General features: G+C 46.3%; 1 protein-coding gene across 1 annotated transcript in view; it reads right to left on the reverse strand.

The window, feature by feature from the left end:
• DUSP22 (dual specificity phosphatase 22) overlaps window positions 1-25,025 on the reverse strand; it is a 377,647-nt gene that overhangs the window by 90,148 nt on the left and 262,474 nt on the right. The window contains exon 5 of the mRNA XM_085607156.1: window positions 9,299-9,373. Within this exon, the coding sequence (XP_085463282.1) occupies window positions 9,299-9,373 (75 nt within the window). The remainder of the gene's footprint in view (window positions 1-9,298; window positions 9,374-25,025) is intronic.

Here is a 25,025-nt window from a genome sequence, read left to right on the forward strand (position 1 = left end):
TACAACTGCCGTCTTGTTGCCGGGTCGCCCCAGATATAGGTCTGAACCCCTTTGATGTCCGGACCCTTGCGCCCGGGGGGGGCGGAGAGGCAGGGTCGGGAGCGGCCAGACGCCCAGCAGGAGAGGCGTCAGGCCCAGGAGAGCTGTGGGGCGATCGCACCTAGGTGTGGAAGGACGGTTGGGGGTCCCATCGATACTGTCCTCCGCCGGGAGTGGGGAGGTGTTCACGTGGCATCCCCCTGGCCAGGGGTTGGCGCCCTGATGTCGGGCCTCGCTGGGACCGAGGCCGGGTGGAGCGGGGTCACGTAGGTGGTGACGTAGAGTCACGTACAATCCAAAATGGAGGAGCCCCGAGGTGCATGGGACCTTGTGCGGCTTAGCGAGGGGGAACAGGATCACGCCACGAGGCCGGCTCCAACACGCGTCCCCCCCAGCTGAAGGCAGGGAGAGTCACCCATCTCCTTGGGGGTTCTCCTCGCCGAGGCGGAAGAATCTGGACAGGCCGTCGGCATTGGCGTGGTCGTTGCCGGGCCGGTACTCCACGGTGAAATCCATCCCTTGCAGCGAGATGGACCATCGCAACAACTTGGGGTTCTCGCCCCGCATTTGCATTAGCCACCGCAAGGGCCGGTGGTCAGTTAGGACTCTGAAGTGGGTGCCGAAAAGGTAGGGCCGGAGCTTCTTGAGAGCCCATACCACGGCGAAGGCTTCCCGCTCGATGGTGCTCCACCTCTGTTCTCGTGGCAGCAGTCGGCGGCTGATGAAGGCCACAGGTCGGTCGTGGCCCTCGGTGTCCATCTGGGAGAGGACCGCCCCGACCCCGTACTCCGAGGCATCGGTCTGAACCACAAATTCCTTACTGTAGTCCGGGGCCTGTAGCACAGGGGCAGCACACATGGCCGCCTTGAGGGCTTCAAAAGCGGTCTGACAGCGGGGCGTCCAGTGCACCGCCTTGGGCTGTTTCTTGGAAGTGAGCTCTGTGAGGGGCCCCTGTGCTACTGCCATAGTCCTTAATAAATTACCGGTAGTAGCCTGTGAGGCCTAAGAAGGCCCGGACAGCGGTTTGGGTTGCGGGGGGCTCCCACGCCTGGATGGCATCGACTTTTAACTGGAGGGGCGCCACCTGGCCACTCCCCACCTGGTGGCCCAGATAGGTCACAGATCCTTGACCAAACTGGCACTTGCTGGCCTTAATCGTGAGCCCGGCCCTTTGGAGAGCGGCCAGGACTTCTCCGAGGTGTCCTAGGTGCGCGGCCCAGTGGTTGCTGAAGACGGCAATGTCGTCGAGGTAGGCCGCGCTGAAAGCTTCTAGCCCGGCCAGGACCTTGTTCACCAGACTCTGGAAGGTCGCTGGGGCGTTCTTCATACCGAAGGGCATCACCCGAAAGTGGTAGTGCCCATCGGGGGTGGAAAAAGCGGATCGTTCCTGGGCGCCGGGGGTGAGCTTGATCTGCCAGTACCCAGCGGTGAGATCAAAGGTGCTTAGGTAGCGGGCGGCCCTTAAGCGATCGATCAGCTCGTCTGCCCGTGGCAGGGGGTGGGCATCGGTCTTGGTGACTGCGTTCAGGCCCCGGTAGTCTACACAAAATCTGAGTTCCAGGGGGGTGCCGGGGGCGGCGGCCTTCGGCACCAAGACCACAGGGCTGGCCCACGGGCTGTCGGATGGCTCGATGACTCCGAGGGCGAGCATCTTGGAGACCTCGGTCTGTATGCAGGCTCGGACTCGGTCGGGTACTCTGTAGGCGCGGTGTCGCACAGGGGGGCTGTCCCCGGTGTCCACGTCGTGGACGCACCAGGGGGTCACCCCGGGCGTGAGAGAGAAGAGGGCAGCGAAGGGTTGCAGCAGCTTCCGGCAGTCATGGCGCTGTTCTGGTGTCAGGGTGGCGGAGAGGTGGACGCCCTCCAAGGAGCCGTCTTGGCCCGAGGACCCCAGGAGGTCTGGTAGGGGCTCGGAGTCGCTTTCGCCCCCATCGTCGGTAGCCAGCAGCAGGCTTAGTTCAGTTCGGGCAAAGTGGGGCTTGAGCCGGTTGGCGTGTAGGACTCGGAGGGGGTTCCTCGGAGACTCCATGTCGACCAGGTAGGTGACGGGGCTCTTCCTCTCGACCACCTTGAAGGGCCCGGTCCACTTGTCCTGCAGGGCGCAAGGGTCCACGGGCGACATGACCCAGACTTGCTGGCCCGGCTCGAACTCGATGGTCGAGGCATTTTCATCATACCAGCGTTTCATGTCCTCTTGGCTGGCTTCGAGGTTGGCTTCTGCCAGGGCCCGGAACTTCCGAGTCTGGTTCCGCTGGGTCAGGAGGTACCGGTAGACGTCGGGGGGGGGGGGGCATCTCGGACGTTCGCCTCCCAGACCTCCTTGACCAGGATGAGGGGCCCTCGGACGGGGTGCCCATACAATAGTTCGAAGGGGCTGAAGCCCAGGGATTTCTGCGGTACCTCTCGATAGGCGAACAGGAGGCAGGGCAGCAGGACGTCCCATCTCCTCCTCAGGGGCTCCTCCAGGCCCTTGATCATCCCCTTCAAGGTTCTGTTGAACCGCTCGACCAGTCCGTTCCCCTGGGGGTGGTAAGGGGTGGTGAATTTATAGGTGACCCCACATTGTTGCCAGAGGGATTTCATGTACTTCGAAATAAAGTTCGTACCCCTGTCGCTCACCACTTCTCGGGGGAACCCCACCCTGGAGAAGATGCCCATCAGGGCCCGGCCCACCACTGGAGCTGTCACAGTGCGGAGTGGGATGGCCTCGGGGTATCGGGTGGCGTGGTCGACCAGTACCAGGATGAAGCGGTGTCCCAGGGCGGTTCGGGGGTCGAGGGGCCCCACGATGTCGATCCCTACTCGTTCGAACGGGGTGTGGACGGCTGGGAACGGTTGGAGGGGGGCCTTGACTCGCCCCCCAGTCTTTCCGCTAGCTTGGCAGGTCGGGCAGGACCGGCCGTGGTGGTCCACGTCTCTCCGCATTCGGGGCCAATAGAAATGGGTCACTAGGCGGCTGTAAGGTTTGTCTCGCCCGAGGTGTCCGGTTAGGGGCACGTCATGCGCCAGGTTCAGGAGGAACTCTCGGAATCGGAGGGGAACCACCAACACTCGGCCGGCTCCCAGTTCGGCGACTTTCTGCTCGCTATACAATAAGTCATTGTCCCAATAGATCCAGTGGGTTCCCGTGGGGTCCCCCGAGGCATGGGCGGCCGCTTGCTGTCGGGCCCCCTCGAGGGACGGGCAGGCCTTCTGCTCTTGCTGGAATTGTTCGCGGGTGGGGCCCCCGTCGTGACGCCACTGGGCCAGCTCGGGGATCTCGCTGAGGGAGGCGGCCTCGTCGAGGGAAAGTTCGGAGGGTCCGGCCTCATCGTCAGGTTCCTCCGTGCCGGATGAGGGTGGCAGTTCTTGACCCGTAGGCTCGTCGGGGGCCGCTGCAGCGGCTGGTTGGGCGGTCATGGACCGGGTTGTGGCGCAGGCCCACTCGGGCAGCCCTAGCATCCCCAGATGCTCTTGGCGCTCCACCTGGGCCCAGGGGGAGCTCTCTAGGTCGTTCCCCAGGAGGCAGTCCACCGGGGCGTCGTCGCGGACAGTTACTTTTAGGGTGCCTGACACCCCTCCCCACTCGAAGGGTATCCTGGCCATCCGGCACATGCTTTCGGTGTTGTCCGCGGTCCGGACAGGGCATAGGACATGCGGCAGGATTTGTTCTGGGGTCACCAGGTGGCAGCGGACAGCGGTCACACTGGCCCCAGTGTCCCGGAGGGCTTCGGCCCGTTGTCCATTGATGGTGACCCACTGCTGGTAGTTCTGGGTGTTGCTTGGGATGGCAGCTCGGGGCACCATTTCTCGGGGGCCCAGGCATACGAGGGACATAGCAGCTGGTTCCCACTCGGGGGACCCGTCCTCGCGGTTTTCCTCCTCTTCCTCTCCTTCCCCCAGGGCTGCGGCGGCTATTTGTCGGGGAGGGGGCCCAGCGGTCCCGTTCCGTCGGTTCACGGGGCAGGCCGGGTCGCTCGCATAATGGCCCGTCTGTTGGCAGCCGAAGCAGGTCACTGTTGGTCGGGGTCCAGGCCTGGCGATGGGGGTCCCCCTTCGGACCATGGTCGGGGACGTGTGGTTGGCGGCTTGGCCTCGTGGCGGGCTTCTGGGCGGCCCGGCCGGGAATTCTCGGCTGCGGTGGGACCCCCCTCCTCCGCCCCGCTGGCGAGGAGGTCCCGTGGTACTCCGTTGGTAGTCCCCCACGGGGTTCCGGGGGACCCGGGTGTTGACCCATCGGTCGGCTTCGGCGGCGAGCTTCCGGGGCTCGGTCAGCTTACTGTCCAGGAGGTGTTGCCTTAGTTCCACAAAGCAGTTGTTGGCGAGGTGCTCCCAGACAATGAGGTCGAACAGTTTGTTGTACGAGGTGACCTTGCTCCCTTTTATCCACCCTTCAAAGGCCCGGCTGAAGAAGTCCACGTATTCGACCCATGTGGTACTGGGGAGCTTCTTACAGTCCCGGAAGCGCTGCCGGTACATCTCGGCTGATAGGCCGTAGCGTGTGAGTAGGGCTTCTTTCATGTGGTCGTATGATGTCATCACCGCGTCGGGGAGTTGCAGCAGGGTATTCCGGCCCTCGCTGAGGAACCTCCCCCATAGGCCGGCACCCCAATCCTTCCGGGGTACCCGATGGGAGGTCATGGCTACCTCGTAGGCTCGGAACCACTGCTGGATGTCGTCGTTTTTGTAGTATTCCTTGACGACATCCTTGGGGATATGAACCTTTGGTTCGGTCAGTGGCAGAGCGTCCCGTGCCCCGGGGGTGCTGGTCTCCCCCGTTTTGGATTTTAGTTCGAGTTCCTTGAGGCCCCTCTCGTGCTCGAGGGTTAGCCGTTTCTCTTCTAGTTCTCGATGCCGTTTCTTTTCTTCGATTTCCTCCTGCAGCCGTAGTTGCTCCAAGGCTAGTTTCTTCTCCGCCAGCAGGAGTTCACCGTCCAGCCGGAGTCGTGCGAGGTCCATTTCGTGTGTCCGGACCCTCTCCCGTTCTTGCATTTCTTCGGGGGATAGGCCGGCTTCCGGGATGCTTCGTCCCCCATCTGTCGGGGTCATGGTCGGTGGCAGGTTTCCGTCCCGGGCTGAGGTCCCTTCGGCTCGGGGTGGAGTGGTCTCGGATTTTGCCCAGGCTTTCAGGGCTTTCTGCATTTCTTCCTTGGTGCCCAATCCTGTGGTTGGGATCCCTTTGTCCTTGCAGAATTGTTTCAGTTCTTTGTGGGTGTATTCTTCCAGCCTTTCCGGCTGGAAGGTTGCGGCCACGGTTGCTTCTTGGCCGTTCATGGTTCCCTTCTTTCCGTCTGGTTAGGTAGTGGGTGCGTTACTGGCCTGTACGATTGCGTCTGGCTCGGATCCCGTCGCTGGCCACCAAATGTTGGAGGGAGGACTACCGGGGAGTCGGGGGGACTACTCCGGGGCCCCTTCCTACCGCAAAGTTATAGCCGAGCGCCGCCGAGAAGCCTCCTAGGAGAGGTCCTTCTCCTGTGATCGTACTAGGCCCAGTAACACCACCACACAGGACTCCGTATCAGTTGCTTATCTTGGTACTTTATCAATGGTAGCACATTCAATATATTTACAGGGGGATCGAGTGATCCAGAAGAGTCTCAATGTCTTTGTGGGGGTAGGGTAGCGGGACAGTCTTAGTACCAGCCTGGTACGGGAAGGCTCTGCGCCAGACCTTGCGTGCTGGTCTCAAAGCAGCTCGGACGTGGGGAGCCGCGACGGTGTGTGCAGGGCTCGGGTGGTAGTTCCGCTTGGGTCGAGCCGCGACACAGTCAGCAGGGCTCTGGTGGTAGGTCCGCTTCGGTCGCGCCGTGACGAGGTCAGCTGGGCTCTGATGGTAAGTTCAACAAGGTCGGGCTGCGACAGCGTCAGCAGGGCCCCAAAGGTTCGTGAAGGTCTTTTAAGCACGATGGAGCCGCGACGTCGTCAGCAGGGCTCAGAGTGTAGTTTCAGGACGAGTCTTGCTCCGTAGGGTCAGCCGCGATCCGATCAGCAGGGCTCTGGACTCCGGGATACAACTGCCGTCTTGTTGCCGGGTCGCCCCAGATATAGGTCTGGAGCCCTTTGATGTCCGGACCCTTGCGCCCGGGGGGGGGCGGAGAGGCCGGGTCAGGAGCGGCCAGACGCCCAGCAGGAGAGGCGCCAGGCCCAAGAGAGCTGTGGGGCGATCGCACCTAGGTGTGGAAGGACGGTTGGGGGTCCCATCGATACTGTCCTCCGCCGGGAGTGGGGAGGTGTTCACGTGGTATCTCCCTGGCCAGGGGTTGGCGCCCTGATGTCGGGCCTCGCTGGGACCGAGGCCGGGTGGAGCGGGGTCACGTAGGTGGTGACGTAGAGTCACGTACAATCCAAAATGGAGGAGCCCCGAGGTGCATGGGACCTCGTGCGGCTTAGCGAGGGGGAACAGGACCACGCCACGAGGCCGGCTCCAACAATCTGATACTCTGAGTCGGAGAAAAGGTGCACCGAAGAACAGTGTGCAGTACTGACCTTATGAACTTAAGTCACTAGGAGGTCGACAGGTGAGATTTGGGCTCGTTAATCATAAAGCTGTTATTCTGTCGACTGCAGGTGGAGTGACACCATGTTAGGACAGCTCGCTTTGAGGAGACAGTTGTGGAAAGATGGAGATGCCAGACTGTCTGAGATGGGATGAAATCACTACCATCACTTTTGTGAAGGCTCGAGGTGCTGATCTCAACCCAAAGGGCAGTACAGAAAACTGGTAGATCGTACAACCACCACAAATCGCAAGTACATCTAATGCGACTGCAGAATCAGGATGTGCAAGTATGTATCCTGCAGGTCGAGTGCCACCCTCCAGTCTCCAAGCTCCAACATCAGTAGAACTTGAGCTAGGGTCAGCATCTTGAACCTTTCCTTTTTGAGGGAGAAGTTCAGGTTCCCGAGATCCAGAATCGGTTGCTGACCATCATACTTCTTGGGCTCCAGGAAGTAACACGTGTAACAACCCAGGCCCTTTACGTTCTCTGGCACTAATTCTATCACTCGTTTGAGAAGGAGAGCTGCCAACTCTTGCTGAAGAATGGACAAATGTTCGGGTGGTGGAGAGGAGGGAGGAGGGAGGATATGGGGGCAGATCCTGAAGGAAGGGAATGGTGTAGCCTGGAGTGCTGAGAAACAATGGGGCCGTCAAGCCTGAAGGTGCACTGGATGGCATCTAGGCCTTTGTGAAGATTGAGTACAGCACATTGAGGAATGCTGCTGGGTCTGATCTCAGAGTTGGATCCCCAGGTAAAGGTCAGAGACGGAGGCTCAACACATGGGTGTGTTACAGCTGAAGGCAATGGTACTAGAGCTCTGTCCGGAGCTGGGTCCACAGAAGGAGCAGAGCTGTGCAGAGCATCCATCAGCGTCTAGTTGACAAGCTCTGGTTTCAAGGACGAAGGTGCTGTGGGAGATGGAGAACAACAAGGTGACGTAACTTTTGAGTGCTTTTGCTCCTTTCTTCTGTGCTTTCTCTTCTTCTTCTTCGAATGGGAGGCTGGGGAGCAGGAACAGTGCTTCCAGCGTAGATGGTCATCCTTTACTTGGACCATGAAGAGTTTGGCCTCCCACTCTTGATGGCCTTAGGATGTATGCTGAGACATGAGGAGAAGGTCTTCAAATCGTGGTCTGACCCTAAGCATCATAGACACAGTGCATGGGGATCCGTAATGAACATCTGCCTTGCCCAATTCCTACAGGGTTAAAACCCAAGCTACTTGAGAGGAGACATGCTACTACTCATTAGTTTAATTTTGTGAGAAGAATTCTCTCAAGGAGTGAAGCTAAGGATCCGAGTCTAAAGCGGGTGCTTTATGACAATAGTGACGGCACCTGATGTCACTTCCAGTACCGACTGAGTCCAGCGCCTTCTACCCATGACATTGTTGCTTTGAAGATCCAGTCTGATGCCTTGAGATTCTTCTACAGGTGAGGAATCTGCAAGTAGAAGTATTAGACAGCATATTAGAAATATTAGTATGCTAAGTATTGAAGTAACCTTGTTAATCATTAAATAATTCTGTTTTGCACACATCTACATTATTATTAACATTGCAACATGTTTCAATATGCCCCATACATTCTCAATAAAGTGAGAGTGAGAATCCGGTTCTGTCTTTCAAGTAACAAGGCTACATGTCGTTAAATGATTTCGCCGACTCTTCTACCTCCCATGACAATGGAGAGCGGTTAGTTGAATAGAAAATAAGGTCTCTGGCCAGGTTTGATTGAAACAAAGAGGGCTTAAAAAAATCAAAAGCGAAGATCCTAACAACAAGTTATTACATTTCCAATAATAATCATTCATCTAATTGAAAAGGATGCAGAAGCAACAAGTACCCAGAGATGCTGAGTCTGCAAACAGCCTCCAAACAGTCTCCTTTAAGATTAAAGTAATTTTTGGTTTTACTGACAGCTGCAATCCTCCTGTTAAGATTAATCGAACATATGTGGTATGCTTTACCTCATCCTTATTGTGTTATCACCTCTGAGATACAAGTTACCCAAATTTACCCAAATCCCCATAAGAAAAGTTATTTAAGTAGATACTATTTGATTTATTGAATTTGCTCACATATCTCACCATATGGTAATAAGAACTATACAGCTTTTTAAGACTTGAAATCATCCTCACAAAATAATAAAAAGCAACAACATGTCCTGCTTCTGATCAACAACTAATATGATTAAGGCAGCAGACATGTTATAGCTTAGCTGGGATACCACTGCAGCCTCCACTACAATGGCTGACAAATATATTTAGATTCCAGCAAACACTACTGATTGTATTGTTCCTGTATGCAGGGGCTGAGTCAGGTTTATAATCCATTTCTAATCAGTTTTATCTGAAAAAAACATTTGAAAGCTTTGCCGTTGTCAAATTATATTATACCAGAAAACAATATTCAAGAGATAGTCACAAATTATGAATTCATATTGGTTATTACATCTGTGCTGACATTTCCCTATATCGTCATTGATGCCACCAATTTTATTTTAGTTCAGCTTTTAGTACATGAGGTGGGATTAGCCATTTTCAGTCTGTTCACATCAATCTGGTCTTTTTATTGATACAATAATCTGGGCAATTACTCAGTATATAAGCTAAAGGAAAAATATTTAGAGGGGTATAATTCACCCACTGACAAAAAGGAATGACTCGAACAAAATGAAGTGTGGTTCATAAATTGTGTTCACTGAATACCAAAAACAGTGATGTAAACCATGTATCTTAAAAATTTGCACATAAATATTAGAAAGCCATAAACATACGTACCAGTGTACAAGACAGCCCTCACCTCTAAGCCGACACTCATGGATAAACTTGGTACTTTCTTTGAAATGTCTGATCCTAAAAAGAAAAAAAGAATAGATTGAACCTTTCTTTGCACATTTCCCGGTAAGCATTTCAGATTAATTTACCTCTTGACGCTCTACTTAAGAATCAGTGATTTTATGAAAACAGTTTTTCAAGTGCTCATTCCTTTTTTGCATACATTTTATTAAAAAAAATAAGTACCTAAACAAGGCGTCTTTCATGAGGAGAGATTCACTCTCTTCTGAATGTAAACACATCAGTATAAATTAATTTAGACCACTTCTCAAAGTAAAAATGAATCACATTATTTTCAAAACCTTACAATCCTCCAAGTTGCAGAGCATCTGATGGGTACATTATTCCACTTACAAGCATGTCCTATATTGAGCTGAAAGATTGGTTCTGATCTGATGTTCATTACAGTGGCCTGACATAGCCATACACAAGTGTCTAAACCAGCTGGTAAATCTACGGGTTTCAACCAAACCTGTGGAATCGTGCCCATCCATTAAAATGAAATACAACATCCCTGGGTCGGTAAATAAAGGAAATCATTAATGTCCGTATTCTCCAAGGAAGTGTATCTACAAAGTACAACCTGCTGCTATCACCTCCTAAATGAAGAAAACGTTGCCCAACCTATGGATCCAGCAAGCTACAGACTTGATCAAATGTTGCTTTTATTAGTTAAATCATAGTGGGCAGGCAATACCACATCAACTGCAAGACTTTGTTGAATAACACAATATCCTACATGATAGGTAATCAGGTTTTTCACTAGGGAGTTGGAACTGAAACTACATAGTTGACATTTTTGAGGACATGATCTTCCATTGACCGGGCTTAATCTTAATCTACGATTTTGCTTGATTTGTTGGCAGCATTTGACACAGCGGACCACAAAACATCACCTCAACGTTGGGAAAATGGGCAGGTATCATCAGAACAGATTTTCAATTGTGTTAAGCCTTGTCATCGAATCAAATTCAACAATTCAGAACTGGCTGGGGACTGAGAGGGATCTCCACTATAAACTTTACATTTAAACAATTATGAGACCACTTGCTCAGAACGTACACAGAGTATACCCAAGTTTATATTCCTCTGGGTAACAAAGAAGAGGTGAAGAACATCACTTATTGACAGAAACAGATATCCAGGTAGATGGAGGGGAGCTACCTCTGCTTGAACAGTTCCAAGGCTGGAATCCTCAGAGTAGAAGGCACTTAAGGAAACCAGCTTGCCGGGAGGCAAGATGGCGCTCGCGCGGCTGCACGTGTCGGACGTCTGAGCTGACTCCTCTCGCTGACCCACAGGTCTAAGATATGAAGTAGTGGTGAATCGCTTTACTTACTGCGGGGATTTTCGGCAGTTTGGAGTTCGTCATACAACTGGGCAAGCGGCTTTCACTCTGGCACGGTAGTGTTCCGAGTGAGATCCTTACGAAAAAGTGAAGGACGCTGTACGTTGAAGAAGCACTTCGATGCTGGAGGCGGTTACAGCGTTGGTGAGAGTCCGCTGAGCCTGGTGGGCGGTAACCCACACAGGTGCTGCAGCTTGGCTACGCGGTGAGTTTCATCGGAACGCCGATTGCAACTGTGTGGAGAGGGGGCTGAGAGAAGCGATGGCCCCGAAAAACGCACGCAAACAACGCGGACAGGAGGTGAATGCGGGGAATACAGCCGCATCAGTGACCATCGGTGGAGGTGAGAAAGACTTAAGTGCGGCTGTTGTGAAGAAAACCGGCAAGGGGACTCCCGTTAAGAGCCCAGGGAAAGTGAAAGTGAAACAGACAATATCTACTTTGTTCACGGCTTCAGAGCAAAAACGAAAAGGGAAGGTTCCTAATGTGCAGCTAGGACCTCAATTGGAAAACTCTTTAGCAATGCCACAAAATGTTATTATCGCAGTTAATCCATCAAATCAAAGTGTAGATATAGATTGTACTACGCCAGAAGGGCAGTGTAACACCGGAGTAGAGGATGGTAGTTTGTTACACCCTTCTGATGGCTTAATTTTGGTGGAAAAGCCTTTCCCAGAGAAATCGACTACTGGTTTGTCTACGGAGGTAGAATCTGCAGACTTTTACTCGGTATCAGAAAACTCAGCCTCTTCATGTGAAGACCTGGTTCTACAATATTCTAAACAACTGTATATTGAGGAGGTTGAGAGTGAATATGATGACGATAATGAACTGGGGAAACTTGGTGAAGAGGAAAGTCCTGTTACAGTTAGAGGTGGAAGCGATAGGTCTATGAGAGACGGAGCGGCCGGGGGATCTCAAGAAGCTCTGACGGACAATATTACTTTGACCACGATATATCAGACCATTTTGAGCCATATGGACAAAACTGCACTAGAAAGGCATAACATTCAGAACTCCTGCCGAAAATTGCAAGGCTCTATTCGGAGGTTAGTAAAGGCACTGTCTAATTTTGGTGAAAGGTTTCCGGAGGTGGAAACTAAAATTTCTAATATTGAGGACGAGCTGGTAAAACAGAAATCGGTCACAGAGACTTTAAGTGGTAATAAAGAGGACTTATTATGGAAAATGGCCGATTTCGAAAATCGTGCTCGCCGCAATAACTTAAGACTGATGCAAATTCCTGAAGGTAAAGAAGGACAAGATTCGCGTAAATTTATCGTGGAACTATTTCAGCAGGCTTTTCTGGGCTTGAGTAAATGGGACTGGGAGCGGGAGATTGAGCGTGCCCATAGATATCCTTTTAATATTCATTCTCGATCTGGGCAGAATGCTACTAAACCTAGACCTTTTCTTGTGGCCTTTAATAATGTTCGCGCCAGAGAAGATGTATATATGCATACTCAACCAAATAGGAAATCTATGGCGGAAGGTTTTACTTTTTTTGCTACACCTGATTATTCAAAATATACAATGGACAGTCGTTGGCAGCTGCGACAGTTGGTGAATCCATTTCAAATAAAGGGTGCTCAAGCGTATATTATGAATCCGGCGAAACTCACAGTGATTTATAAGGAGAAAACTCGATTTTTCACTAATGTCGCGGCAGCAAAAGATTATCTTCAGTCTATGAATGACTCTTAACTTTTCAGGTTTATCAAACTGGAAGATTAGTTAATTGAGAATTACTTTTTTGAACTATTTGATCTATTCTCACTATTATCGCTTGTTTTAGACTCTCAGTCTTATGATTCAGCTGTCGTAAGAGCACTGTGGTCCGGCAGAAAGTCAAAAGTCAGGATGAATCCAGAGGGGAAAAAAAAAAAAAAAAAAAGTGCCTTTTGAGTCGATAGTCCTGTGGGGAAACGATAGAGGGATCATGCAGCTCGCTACCATCGATTGGACCATGAGTCCTAAAGCCTCGGTCAAGGGAGGTTGGGGGGGGGGGGGGTTTTGGAGGGTGGGGAAGAGGGGAGGGTTAGGAGGGGCGTGAGGTGGTGGGGGGTACAGGGTGAAGAGAGGGTTGAAGGGGAAAATTCCACGGCGATTTCGGGTGGCAGTAATAACAATGAAAAGGAAATATATTGCTGCTATTGCTGCTACTGGGACATTACTTCAAGTAAAGTAATTGACCCAACACATAGGTGTTTAGGTAGAATCAATTATGATTTGAGGATTCTGGTATTAATATTGTATGTCACGAAATACTAAAATGTGTTCATTTAACGTATCTGGGCTCAACCATGTCAATAAAAGGAAGAGAATTGCAGCTGAAATCCGCTTTATTCAACCAGATATTCTTTGTCTACAAGAAACTCATTTGTCAAGGGATAAAAGGAAGCTTATAGTAGATTTAGGTTATACTTTAATTGCTGCCTCTCAACAAACTAATAAAACCAGGGGGGTAATGATCTTATCTAGACCCGGTAATTGTAATGCTGTTCGCAATCTAACAGATAAATGGGGTAGATGGGCAATATCAGAATTAAAAGTGGGAGGTGGATCCTTTACAATATGTATAGTTTATGGGTCTAATATAGATGACGCTGAGGTTTTGGGATGGCTAAATACAGAACTTGCTAATTGGAGATCTCCTTTAATTATATGTGGGGATTTGAATATTAATTTAAATACTACGGAGCTGGCTGCCGGCTTAGAAAATTACAGGGGCCGCAAACCACGAGTTTTTAAAGCCCTATATAATTTGGTTACTGATCACGACCTGGTTGACATATGGAGTAAAAACCACCCGACATGTCCCGGATATACTTATTATTCTGCTCCACATAAGACATTTGTCCGGTTGGACTATTTTTTAATCACCACATCTATTCAGTGTGGAACTAAGATTCAGATATTTCCTAGAGTATCATCGGATCATTCCCCAATTTTAATTGAGTGTCCAACTTTGAAAGAGGTATATAGCTTAAGAAGCTTTTCATATGATAGGAAGCTCTGTCTTGATGAACAATATAGAAAGCATATGAATAAGTGGATAGTAGAATTTTTTAATATTAATCTTGGATCGCCCAATATTGAAACGGTATGGGACACATTTAGAGGGGAGGCGGTGAGCTACGGGTTGTATAATCAAAATAAACTACGATCTCAAATGCGGGAGCTGTATAACAGTTTAAGGGTGGCGGAAGAAGAGCTGATTAAAGAGATTGGGAAAAAGGATAATTTATTGAACATAACTGAGGGCGAGGCCAAAATAGCACGGTGTCGGGCGAGTATAACCGGGGTATGGACCCAAGAGATAGCGCAGAAATATTTAGTAAATAAACGGCATATTCATGAATATGGAGAATCCATTGGTCGGTCCCTGGCTTTAAGATTAAAAATGAAGGCGACTTCTCGTTCAATCCCCAAACTACAGGATCAGTTAGGGGTGATTCATGAGGAGCCGGGGGAAATATTAGATATATTCCAGCAGTTCTATATGGAATTGTATACTCATCAGCCAAACTCTGCTGTAGGTCAGGAATGGGAAGAGGGCATGTTTAGCAAATTAAATGAGAGCGAGTCGGAATTTCTGGACAGCCCCTTCTCTATGGAAGAATTAGAGGTGGCAGTTAGAAGTATACCGAATGGTAAGGCGGCAGGCCCTGATTTTATTCCTGGAGAAGTTTATAAATGTTTTTTTGAATCATTGAAAATGGCTATGCTGGAGACTTTCAGATTGGCACAAAGGGGGGTCGCCCCAAATACTTGGAATGATGCTTCAATTGTGGTATTCAGTAAAAAAGGGAAGTCGCCGGAGCTACCCGGATCTTACCGCCCAATATCTTTGCTGAATTGTGATAGCAAGCTTTATTCAAAAATGATTGCGAACCGGCTATCTAAGGTTATTACATCGCTTGTGTCAATAAATCAACATGGTTTTATTCCGAAAAGAGGTACATTCACACATATTAATAGGGTCATCACCTTATTTGATATAGCGGAAGTGGAAAAGAGGGATTTAGCGTTGATATTACTTGATGCTGAAAAAGCTTTCGATCGGGTGGAGTGGTCAAATTTATGGGAAGTGATGAGAAGGATGGGATTTGGGAAGGCTTTCTTGACTACAATTCAGGTTTTATACAAAATACCCAACGCTAGAATGATCGCTATGGGCTTAAAATCTGAAAAGATTATTATAACGAGAGGACACGGCAAGGTTGTCCGTGTTCCCCTTTGCTTTTTGCTTTATTTATTAATCCTTTTATTATTAGTCTCCAAAACTCACCCCATATTAAACCATTTTTCGTAAAAGACATTGCATACTCAGTCTTTGCATATGCGGACGATATCGCGATTGTAACGACTGATCCTCGAGAGGCAATTGGTGAGATTGAACAATTAGCTAGAGACTTTGGAACTAGGTCCGGTTATAAATTAAATTCAGCAAAAACTCAAGTTTTGTGCACACAAAATATCCAATTCAAAGATCCTAGGGTCACAAAGGAGGTCACATATTTAGGTATAAAAATTAAAACTCAAATGCAAGAGATAGTAGATACTAACTGGGAAGACACAATATCTCAAGTCAAGCAATCATTAGAGAGATGGGGCCGACTACGATTATCTATAATAGGAAGAGGGAACATCATTAAGATGAATGTTCTGGCTATGGAATTTCCATTTAAATATATATTGCAACTTCAGTATATGTGTGGGGATTTTTTTTGGGCCCCGGGAAAAGTCCGACGCGCTATGAAATGGTTGACATTATCTGAAGAAAGGGGTGGACGTGGTTTACCGGATTTTTTATTTTACTATTATGTTTGTTTTCTACAAAGAATGAGTTTTATGTTGACAGGTGAGCCCATGGAGGATGAAGCGGATGCACCTTCGATATTTTTTTTGCTATTAGGAGAACAGGCAAAAGGATGTTTATTAAAGGAACTGGAGGGCAATTATTATAAGCATACCCGCTTCAAGGTATTAGAATCAGCCTTTAAAGTATGGAGAAATGTTAGGAAATTAATAAATCTGGGCAGAATCACATATTATACTCCTTTCAGTGCTGATAAAATACTCCCTTCTGTATTTTGGGACAATGTGGCAAAGAGCTGGTCAAGAAATGGCGGATCTAGATTTGGAGATTTATATGATGTAAATGGAATATTTGTTACATATGCAAAACTTGTAGATAAATATCAGTTGCCCCATTCTTCGTTTTTTAAATATCTCCAAATCCGAGATTTTTGTTTAAAAAAACATATCAAGTTCTCTCCTAATATACTAGTGGAGGGGATTCGTTTTAAAAAAAGGATTGGTTCGCTTTACTTGATTCCGATGGAGTTCAGAGAAGATGACATGAAAAAATACAACCTTTATTGGCAAAATCAGCTAGGAGATCCTGAACTGGATATTCAGGACACTTTGTGTATGGCTAAGGAGATATTTTTGGCTGCAAACTTAAAAGCTCAAATTTATAAGACGGATTTTAGGTTATATTATACTCCTAAACGGATGGCAACTTGGGGCAATAAATATGATGGGAAATGTTTTCGATGTGGGGACTCGGATGCCGATATGCTGCACATTTTTTTTAATTGTACTAAATTGTCGCATTTTTTTACCAGTATTGAGGTATTTATGTCAACGGTGTTGCATAGCCCTGTTAAGATTTCTCCGGCACTTATGTTACTGGGAGTTGGACAAAATGTATCTAATTATCCTATATTAAGTAAGCACAAATATTTTTTATTGCTTGCCATGACTGTCGCGCGTCTATGTATTGCAACGGAATGGCTATATCCGGAGGCTCCGAAATTTGAATTGTGGAGGGCCAAGCTTTACAACATTTATGAATTGGAATGGAGTCTATATGCTTTGAAGGGGGTTAGAAAGAAACGAATTGGATTGTTAACTTGGGGTGCTCTCACAGACTATCTGGGGGCATGATGAGCCCAGCAGCATTTAGCATTTATTAATTTACTTTAATTTTTAAATCCTTGAGGATTGTTGATTTGTATTGTCCCTTAAAGATGTTCTTTTTGTATCTTTATTTTGTATTTATAAGGGTTTCAAATGTATGAATCCAATTGTTATCTTTAATAACATGTATCCATGGTATGAATTCAATCTGTATTGTAACCCGAAACCTTTGTGGAAATAAAAAAAAAAATAAAAAAAAAAAATAAGGAAACCAGCTTGCCTTTAGACTGGTCTTTAAAAATAATATCGATCTCATTGCCATCTTATACAGAAAAGAATGCAGGAATATGCCCAAAAAAAGTCTGTCCTTTAGGCAACAAATCTCAGAGGTGGTCTAAACCACCAATTTCTATCTCATGCTACTGAGAAGGGTTCTCTCACTGCTTCAAGTAACTCATCATATTCAACAGATGAGGGCGTTGATGTTTCCTAGACTTAATTACTAGAACTTTGTCACTGCTGGATTCCAGAATGTGAAATTACAGCGACTATAAAATGGAGTAGCCAGACTCTATTTAAACCTAAAGAAACCAACAGAAAAACACACATCACATCATACCAGCTTTCAAAGAGCTGCATTGGTTCCTGTTGGTTAAGAGGATAACATCTCTGTACTACCTTCATAGAACAGCAGGGCAGTGTTCCTATATACTTGCAGGCCCACAATATGGTACCTAACAAAGCAAAAGTGATCACAAGGGCCAGATTTCCCTGCAAGAAGCATGAAAGGAGACCAACCAGGAGGATGGTACATCACAGAGGAACTCTCTACACCCAGACCCTAATAACCTGTCCAGGCTGGAGGCTTTGAAGAAAAAAGATGAAAATTTGCATATTGAGGTAGGCTTTATGTATTCTAATAATATCTTGCAGAAAAATGTTCCCACTGCCCACCCAATGGCACATGGTCATGGTTACGTGCAGAATGATTGCCAGTCAAGAATGATTCTGCGTGAACTGTTCCACTATTTACAAATTAGACATGCGCACCCCATTCTGCCGGACACTCTCCTCCCAGAGGCCTCCCCACTGGAGGAAAGACTCCTAACGGAACGTATAGATAAAAACGCCATATCTCCAACCTACCGGAAAATCATTAATTATCAACTAGAGCCTACTCAGAATTTCCGTGAAAAATGGCAGGCCAATATCGGGGAACTAGATGATACTGACTGGCAAGATGCGCTAGAATCTCTGTGAAAGGTGGTAATACCCTCAAAACTACGATCAATACAACTTAAAGTGCTCCAGAGAACCTATTTATCTAGGGTAACCATGTCCAAACAGGGAGGACTGATAACCAGCTCTGCTTGCGGAAGTGTGGTGCAGTGAGCACGTTCTATCACACAATATGGGAATGCCCAGAGATCACAACATACTAGGAAGCAATCATGAGCATAATAACACAAGTCAGCGGGGCTCCCGTTACACCAGAACCTAAGCGATGTCTCCTGAACATGTGGGAAGCAACAGACCTCAATCGCAAGGCCCAAGACTGGGTGACACTAGGCATGAAAATAGCCAAACGCAACATTGCCAAACATTGGGGGGAGCAAAATGCACCAACATATGGGGAGTGGTGCAACGACATGGATTGGGCTATGGTGGCTGAAAAGGCAGTATATTTGCTTAGAGGGTGTCCCAAGAAGTAGGAGCGGGTGTGGGGGGGGGGGATGGAACAAATTCAGAGGGAATATTTGTATGCTACCACCTGAAGAATCCTCACTAGAGGATAGCTAACAGAACGATGTGCCAAATAATGAATAATTCAACAAAGAAAATTATGCAACAAATTTGTAGGGACACTAGAGGAATCGGTTGTAGCGCGAAGCTCAAACTTTGTATACATGTATCTAATTTTGAATGAGATGATGTTACAGGTCGTACACTTAATAAAAAGAGTATTAAGAAAAAAAAGAATGATTCTGAGTAATAACCAGAAGATTCCTGACCCAACATAGCAATTACTCTGCCTTCCTTGAGAAGGGGTTTGAATTGATCTTTACATGCCTTAATTGCTGCAGCACTACAAGGAGATGTCTGCCACAAGATTGGACTTTTGCAAAGCAAATAAACATGCTGGCTCCCATTTTACAAACTCACACTTCCAACATTATTTTATTAGTGATTATTAATCCTTTCATCTCATTGCCATCATGCTGTTAGATATTAGTAGCCCCAGATAAATTCAAGTAATGACTTTTGTTGCCTTCAACTGTAAGCCTAATACAAGGGTCTGGAATTCTTTTTCTTTGCAAAGCTAAAATTCTTGCCTTGAGGGAAGGTTTCCTTTCCACCCGTATTCAGTTTTAATTTTTGAAAAATGATATAGTTTAGATAGCTTTCACAGTAAGACCAGCAAAGCAAAATTTTTACCTTCACGCGGAATTTGCACTACTTTCAAGTAGTGACACTGCAGACAAAAAGAACACTTTTTGGTGAAGTTTGTCAATAGAACTATTTTTATAATTAGTTACACAACACTAGGGAAACCCAGTATTCAGCCGGACCTGGGCCTATAATAATATAAAAAACAATTGGTCAAACTGGACTTCTGTGGTTATCCGCCGAGTGTTTCATTTTCTGGAATTAAAGCTTCACAGCCCAGCCCCATACGTTTTTCACTGCCTATGTAACAGCATTACACTAAGGTGAGCCGTTGAGTCACTTATATATTTTCTTTCACCTTGACCTGTACTTTTATTTGATGCCCAGATGTGGACGATGAAATGCGTATTGATAGCGTCTTGCTACTTGGGATTTTGATTGGTCAGCAATTTAATATTGTTAGACAGGTCTTTCCAATTCTTGTAAATGCTGTAAATATCTGCACCTATACCTTTCCATTCCCGTCCGACCAGGAGCACTTATTTTCACTTCACGTTCACTGGAGCAACCATTGACATTGTTAAATAGAATGATTTGACAATATAAAATGTATGATAAATGTTCAATAATTTATTATTTATTTAAGTTATTGAATGAGGGTACAATGATATCTTATAAATATAGGTGAGTTGGGCCAATTGTTTTCTATACTATTTCTATAACTAAACACAAATATATGCATCCCAAAAATTTTTAAAGTCATGATTTTCAAGCAGATGTCCTGAGTGAAAACTTTGCAAACAACTGCAAGATTCCTCCGAGTTCCATTAGGGTGCAAATAAATAAAAATATTAACACCTATAGCTAATGTACAAATCAAGGAATTGGTTTGTCCGTGCCAACATATCGCCTCTTTCATATGCTTAGTCACCACAATCCAAAAACCATTAATCAAAAAAAACTTTTTTTTTTTTAAGACTACAATTTAATATCTGCACAATTTCTGAATAAGCTGCTAAAAATCACGGGCAGCACCCTGCTAGATCCTTCTTATTTTTTATATGTTCCTGGCGTCCGGCGCGCTTATTGAAGGTGGGTTCATTAGATTATTTTTAACCTTACACCTGCTGCTACTGACTTTTTATACCAACATACCATTTTCTATTTACTGTCTGGGAGTTGAGTTTGCAGGTCTCATCACTGTTTTCCTTTATCTTTGCTGCATTTTTTTGATTCATAGCCATTCACACACAATTTATTTTTTATTATTTACACAAGTTGCTTAGCGAAGTTAGACTTAGCATTTAGGACTCTGTTAACCATTGACAGACACCCTTATGACAAAATGGTGTCCCTGACATGGGTTCAATAACCTAATATAATCTCTTGACAAATGTCTGACTATACAGGGGTACAATGGGTCCGACTTTATGAGTCAAGCACCCTATTCATTATAGGGTGGAAACAGCTGATCAGTTAATTAGAACCATAAGTACTCCCTCATTCCATCTATTTAGTCTGTCTGCACCCTCACAATTGTATATCGATTCTACTATACCTTACATACTCATGCTCAACTAGCTTTACAATAAGGAAAGAATAGTGGCAACAGGAGTCCTGAGAAGGCCGCTGACCGTGTATGGGGCTCTATAGATGAGCCAGAACCCCAATTACACTTCTCAAACATCATTTTTCCATAGCATTCTTAGGTCGAGCCTAACGCAGCACGCATGCGTTGCTCTAGGAGATGACCTTTTGGAATCAGTCTGCACTTTTCAAATACTCGTGCTTGTGGCGGCATCCACCTTGCGGAAGCGAACAGCAGCACGCAGGAGCCATCTGTTTCCAATTAGCGCAGCCACGTGCGCTTGGCTTCCGGACTCAATATCCCATTGCGTGCTTATGGTGGACACTGGCCTCCTGTCTGCTCTGCCTAGCACACAGAAACAGTTGCAACTGCGAGGCAGCCAAGAAGCGAGAGAGGATTGGATAAACGGTGACCTCGTTTCTGCCGATGCCTGTGAATTAAAGCTGCGAGTGAGGACTAGTTTGGGCATGTGTTACCGCGCTTACAGTAACTGCTGCCAGGGAGCCAGATTTGTGTTTTTAAGGAGACTGAACAAAAGGGAACCCTTTAAGAGCTGGTTGCTGTGACAGTGTAAAAGTGTTTGTGCTCAGGCGGGGCGGAAACGAAATGTGTTTTTAACAAAAAAAAACTTGATTTCCAAGTGTATACAATTGTGGGCATTAACAGAGCTCCTGCACTCCCCAAAATTATAAACGCTTAACTGGAAAAAATCAGTCATGAGCGGTTGCAGGCATTTGATTCTGCTGTGCATAACGGGGCTCGCCTTTCCCCTGGGCGCTATGAGTAACTTATGCACGAAGGAGGAATTCGCAAGGAAGGGCATAGGTTTGCGAGGTATCTTTAGAATGTGTTCCGAGCCAAGCAGGGGACCAAACCTTTGCACACGACCGACGTAGTACCACATGCTCGTTCGTTCCACTTATTTCAGGGCTATAAATACCGGGGAATGCAAAACCGCTTTGCATGCAGTCATATGCTTGTAGCAAGCATATTACAGGGAGATTCTGGCCGGTGCAGTCAAGCCCTGTTAGAGAACAGAACCACAAACTCAAACTCATCAGTGCCTCATTGTACCCTCGGCCCTGGCCCTTTCACCCCACCCCATCCGGCCCCGGGGGCAGGCTCATCCCAGCTGGCCCGGACCTGCCATCCAGTGCGTGTCAGAGCCAGTGCCACATCCAAACAGCTAAATCCCTTTCATTGCCTTTATCAAACCTAAACCCAAAAGCTACACCAGGTCTTTCTCACCTAAATGAATTAAAAACACATTTGGGTAAGGCCGTACTATTGCCAAATTCGAATACTACATCAGCATTTGACCCCGTTTCATTCACCCCATCATCTTTAAATTCAAAAGCCCTGGTTTCTCCTGAAAGGTCATGTGACGATTTACTCAGGTGCCAACTTAATGAAACGAGTGTACAGTAATCCAAATTTAAAATATTGCCACGCTTGATCCTGCTACGCAACCTAGAACAAAGAAAAAATAAGTTGTACAATGTTTGAATCATTGTAATGCATTGCATATGCAAAGCATTGGCATAGCCAATAGGTCTCGCTTTTGGGACCTTATAAGTATTTAGTTATGCAGCACAATATCTCCACCTTGTCTTGCCACGTATTCGAATATCCCGAAACGGTGGTCGATCATTTTCTTATCTGGCCCCTAAGCTTTGGAATAAGCTACCATCGCATCTTCTATCCATAATTGATCATAGATGCTTTCGAAGAGAATTAAAAACTTGGCTCTTTCCCCAGTAAACTGATTATTAGATCATCTTCCTGCTGAAGTTCTGCCCAGCGCCATGAGACCTCCTCGGTGATATGAGCGCTTAACAAGAACATTTGACAATATCCTTGGTGCAACAACATCAACTGTTGCATGCCTAAACACTTATAAGGTCCCAAAGGCGAGACCTATTGGCTATGCCAATGCTTGTTTTTATCTTACTGTGGGAAGTCTTAATAAAATGAGATGGTCGACCTTTAAGTCATCTTAACATTCTAGCTGGAGGATCCCTCTTCCACATATAACGAATAACTGCTGGAAAAAATCTCTGCAAAGAGCTCCCATTGTTGAGATGCAGGCCCAATGATGAAGCATGCCACTTCAGTGGGTGAAGGTCTTGCACCCTATGAATTGGCATAATCCCGAAGGTTGGGGTGGGGGGGGGGGCAATTGACACATCCAATAGCACATTTACACACGGTCTTGATTTCAGGTAGTGTTGGGTCTTTTGTATTGTTCTAGATAAACCTGATGAACCTAGCTACGGCCTTTAATTTCTAAATAGTTGTATAATTTGCAATATAACTGATTTTGCAGATAATAACAACAAGTATAACTCACCCACTGATTTTTTTTTGTGCCTCTGGAACACCAAATCCCATTATTCTAAAAGGGTCTCTGTCCTTTATTTCCCGAACGCATCAGCTCACTTTTACACCAGAGTTTGTTTGATCTCCATACCTAGAGCATCTCTAGTAACACATGAGATATGTGTCTATGGGATATTGGCAACAGAAATTTAACATGCACTGGCAATGCTAATAAACCTACTTTTAATGTGCCATCACATGTAATCAGCACTTGTGGATGTCTATGTCTACATCAGCATTATCAATTTAAAAGCAGACCAACTGACTTTGCAATGGCAGAAACACATATTATTTTTCCCTATTTAAGGGTCAGGACGGCATTCACCAGAAAGCCCTGGCATCTGAATCAAACAGGCACAAACTCAGGAAAAACAATCTAAATAATACATGTGGATGTACAGGTGATGTATTGCTTTAGGTAGATAACAAGCATGAATTAACCAACAGAACATTTTGTCCTACAAAAAATACACGCAATAGATCTGCAAAATGCTCAACCTAGTCAGTCTCTAATAAAGTTGTGTTTTTGTGTTGTATGATCTCAATGAAGTTAATAAGATGAACAATTCTGCTTTGAAACTTAAGATGTGGAAATTGTTCACTGGACATGAGGAAATATGTTTTTGCAGTGATTGTAAACTGTGCTTGGCATGCATAAAGAGTCCTATTGCCCATAGGTGCATCATGTCATTGCGTCCTGCGTCTACGAATCCTAGAGTAAAAGTGCATCTGACCAGGTGTAATGTACCAGGCGAAACAGCCAAACTATAGCTTAGCAGGCTTCATAATGATGGACCAAACATCGGTACGCTGCAGACGGATAGGCATCAGTATGCAGGGACGGTAAGGAGAATTAGTAGACTAGATGGGCAATGGGTACTTACATGCTATGAATATCCACGGGTTATAGAGCCAGTATTTAACACTAACAATTCAACTTTAAAATCAATAAAACAAACTTTCTAGTGAATCAATAATATGAAAGGGCATACAACAGTTTTGTTAGATATGAATAATAAATGCTATTTACTTTCTTAGAAAGGAGCAGTGTTCCATGAGACGCTGCTTTCAAACACCATGTGCAGCATGGTAAACAGGGACTTAAAAGGAGCCTCCTCCCCCTCGGTTCAAGGAAAAAGCTTGTAATCCACCTTCCCATGGTTACAGCAGTCTCTGTCAGCTTTCTGATCTGTTAGCTTGCTGTATTTTAGACAGGTGGGAGAACCAATCCACTGATCTGGGGACCAGAAGCAGCAGGAGAAGGGACAGCGTAAGGGGAAGTTAGGTAGAAGCGTGCCAGTCCTTCGGACAGTGCGGCAGAGGCAGGGAAAAAAAGAGAGACGGGAGACACCTTTTAATATAGGAACATCACACAGAGGAACAAGGCCCGAAATCTGGTAAGAAGCACAAGTACATGGCAGCCATTTTAAATTAGGTCAAAGTTCATTATGGGATTGTCTGATGAAAACTGGAGCTCATAGTGCTTATTAGCCTTATTTAATTTCTCTTTAAAAAAAAAAGGTTTTGGTAACAATCTTTATGCTGTATCCTTTTCCATTTAGCCATAAAAAGTTCAAATATAGGGCTGGAATTTTAAGAAAAACTTGAAAAACGTATATAAAGGATATAAAATACAAAAATGCTTCTGCATATATACAGTAACAATCTGACAAAATCGTTCACAGAGTAATTTGCCTATTTCTTTTGGGCATTCAAGATATGGGGGTCTTCGCTTAATCACACTTCATTCCAAAACTATCAACCCAGCAAAAATTATCATCTCCTCACTTTCATACAGATAACAAGTAGCCATATGTGAACAAGCTATAAGCATTATAATGACTCTGTACAAGATGGTGGCTAGCCTTGGCATCCTTTCAACAAGCCATAAGCATTATAATGACTCTGTACAAGATGGTGGCTAGCCTTGGCATCCTTTCAGTCAGTGTAAATTCAATATCCATTAAGTACCTATTTCCAATTATTTACTTTAGGTAGCCTAAAAAATGCAATGTCTTTCATGACCGATATCAATGTTA

This window comes from Triturus cristatus, chromosome 5_2 (assembly GCF_964204655.1).
Source record: "Triturus cristatus chromosome 5_2, aTriCri1.1, whole genome shotgun sequence".
NCBI lineage: Eukaryota > Metazoa > Chordata > Amphibia > Caudata > Salamandridae > Triturus > Triturus cristatus.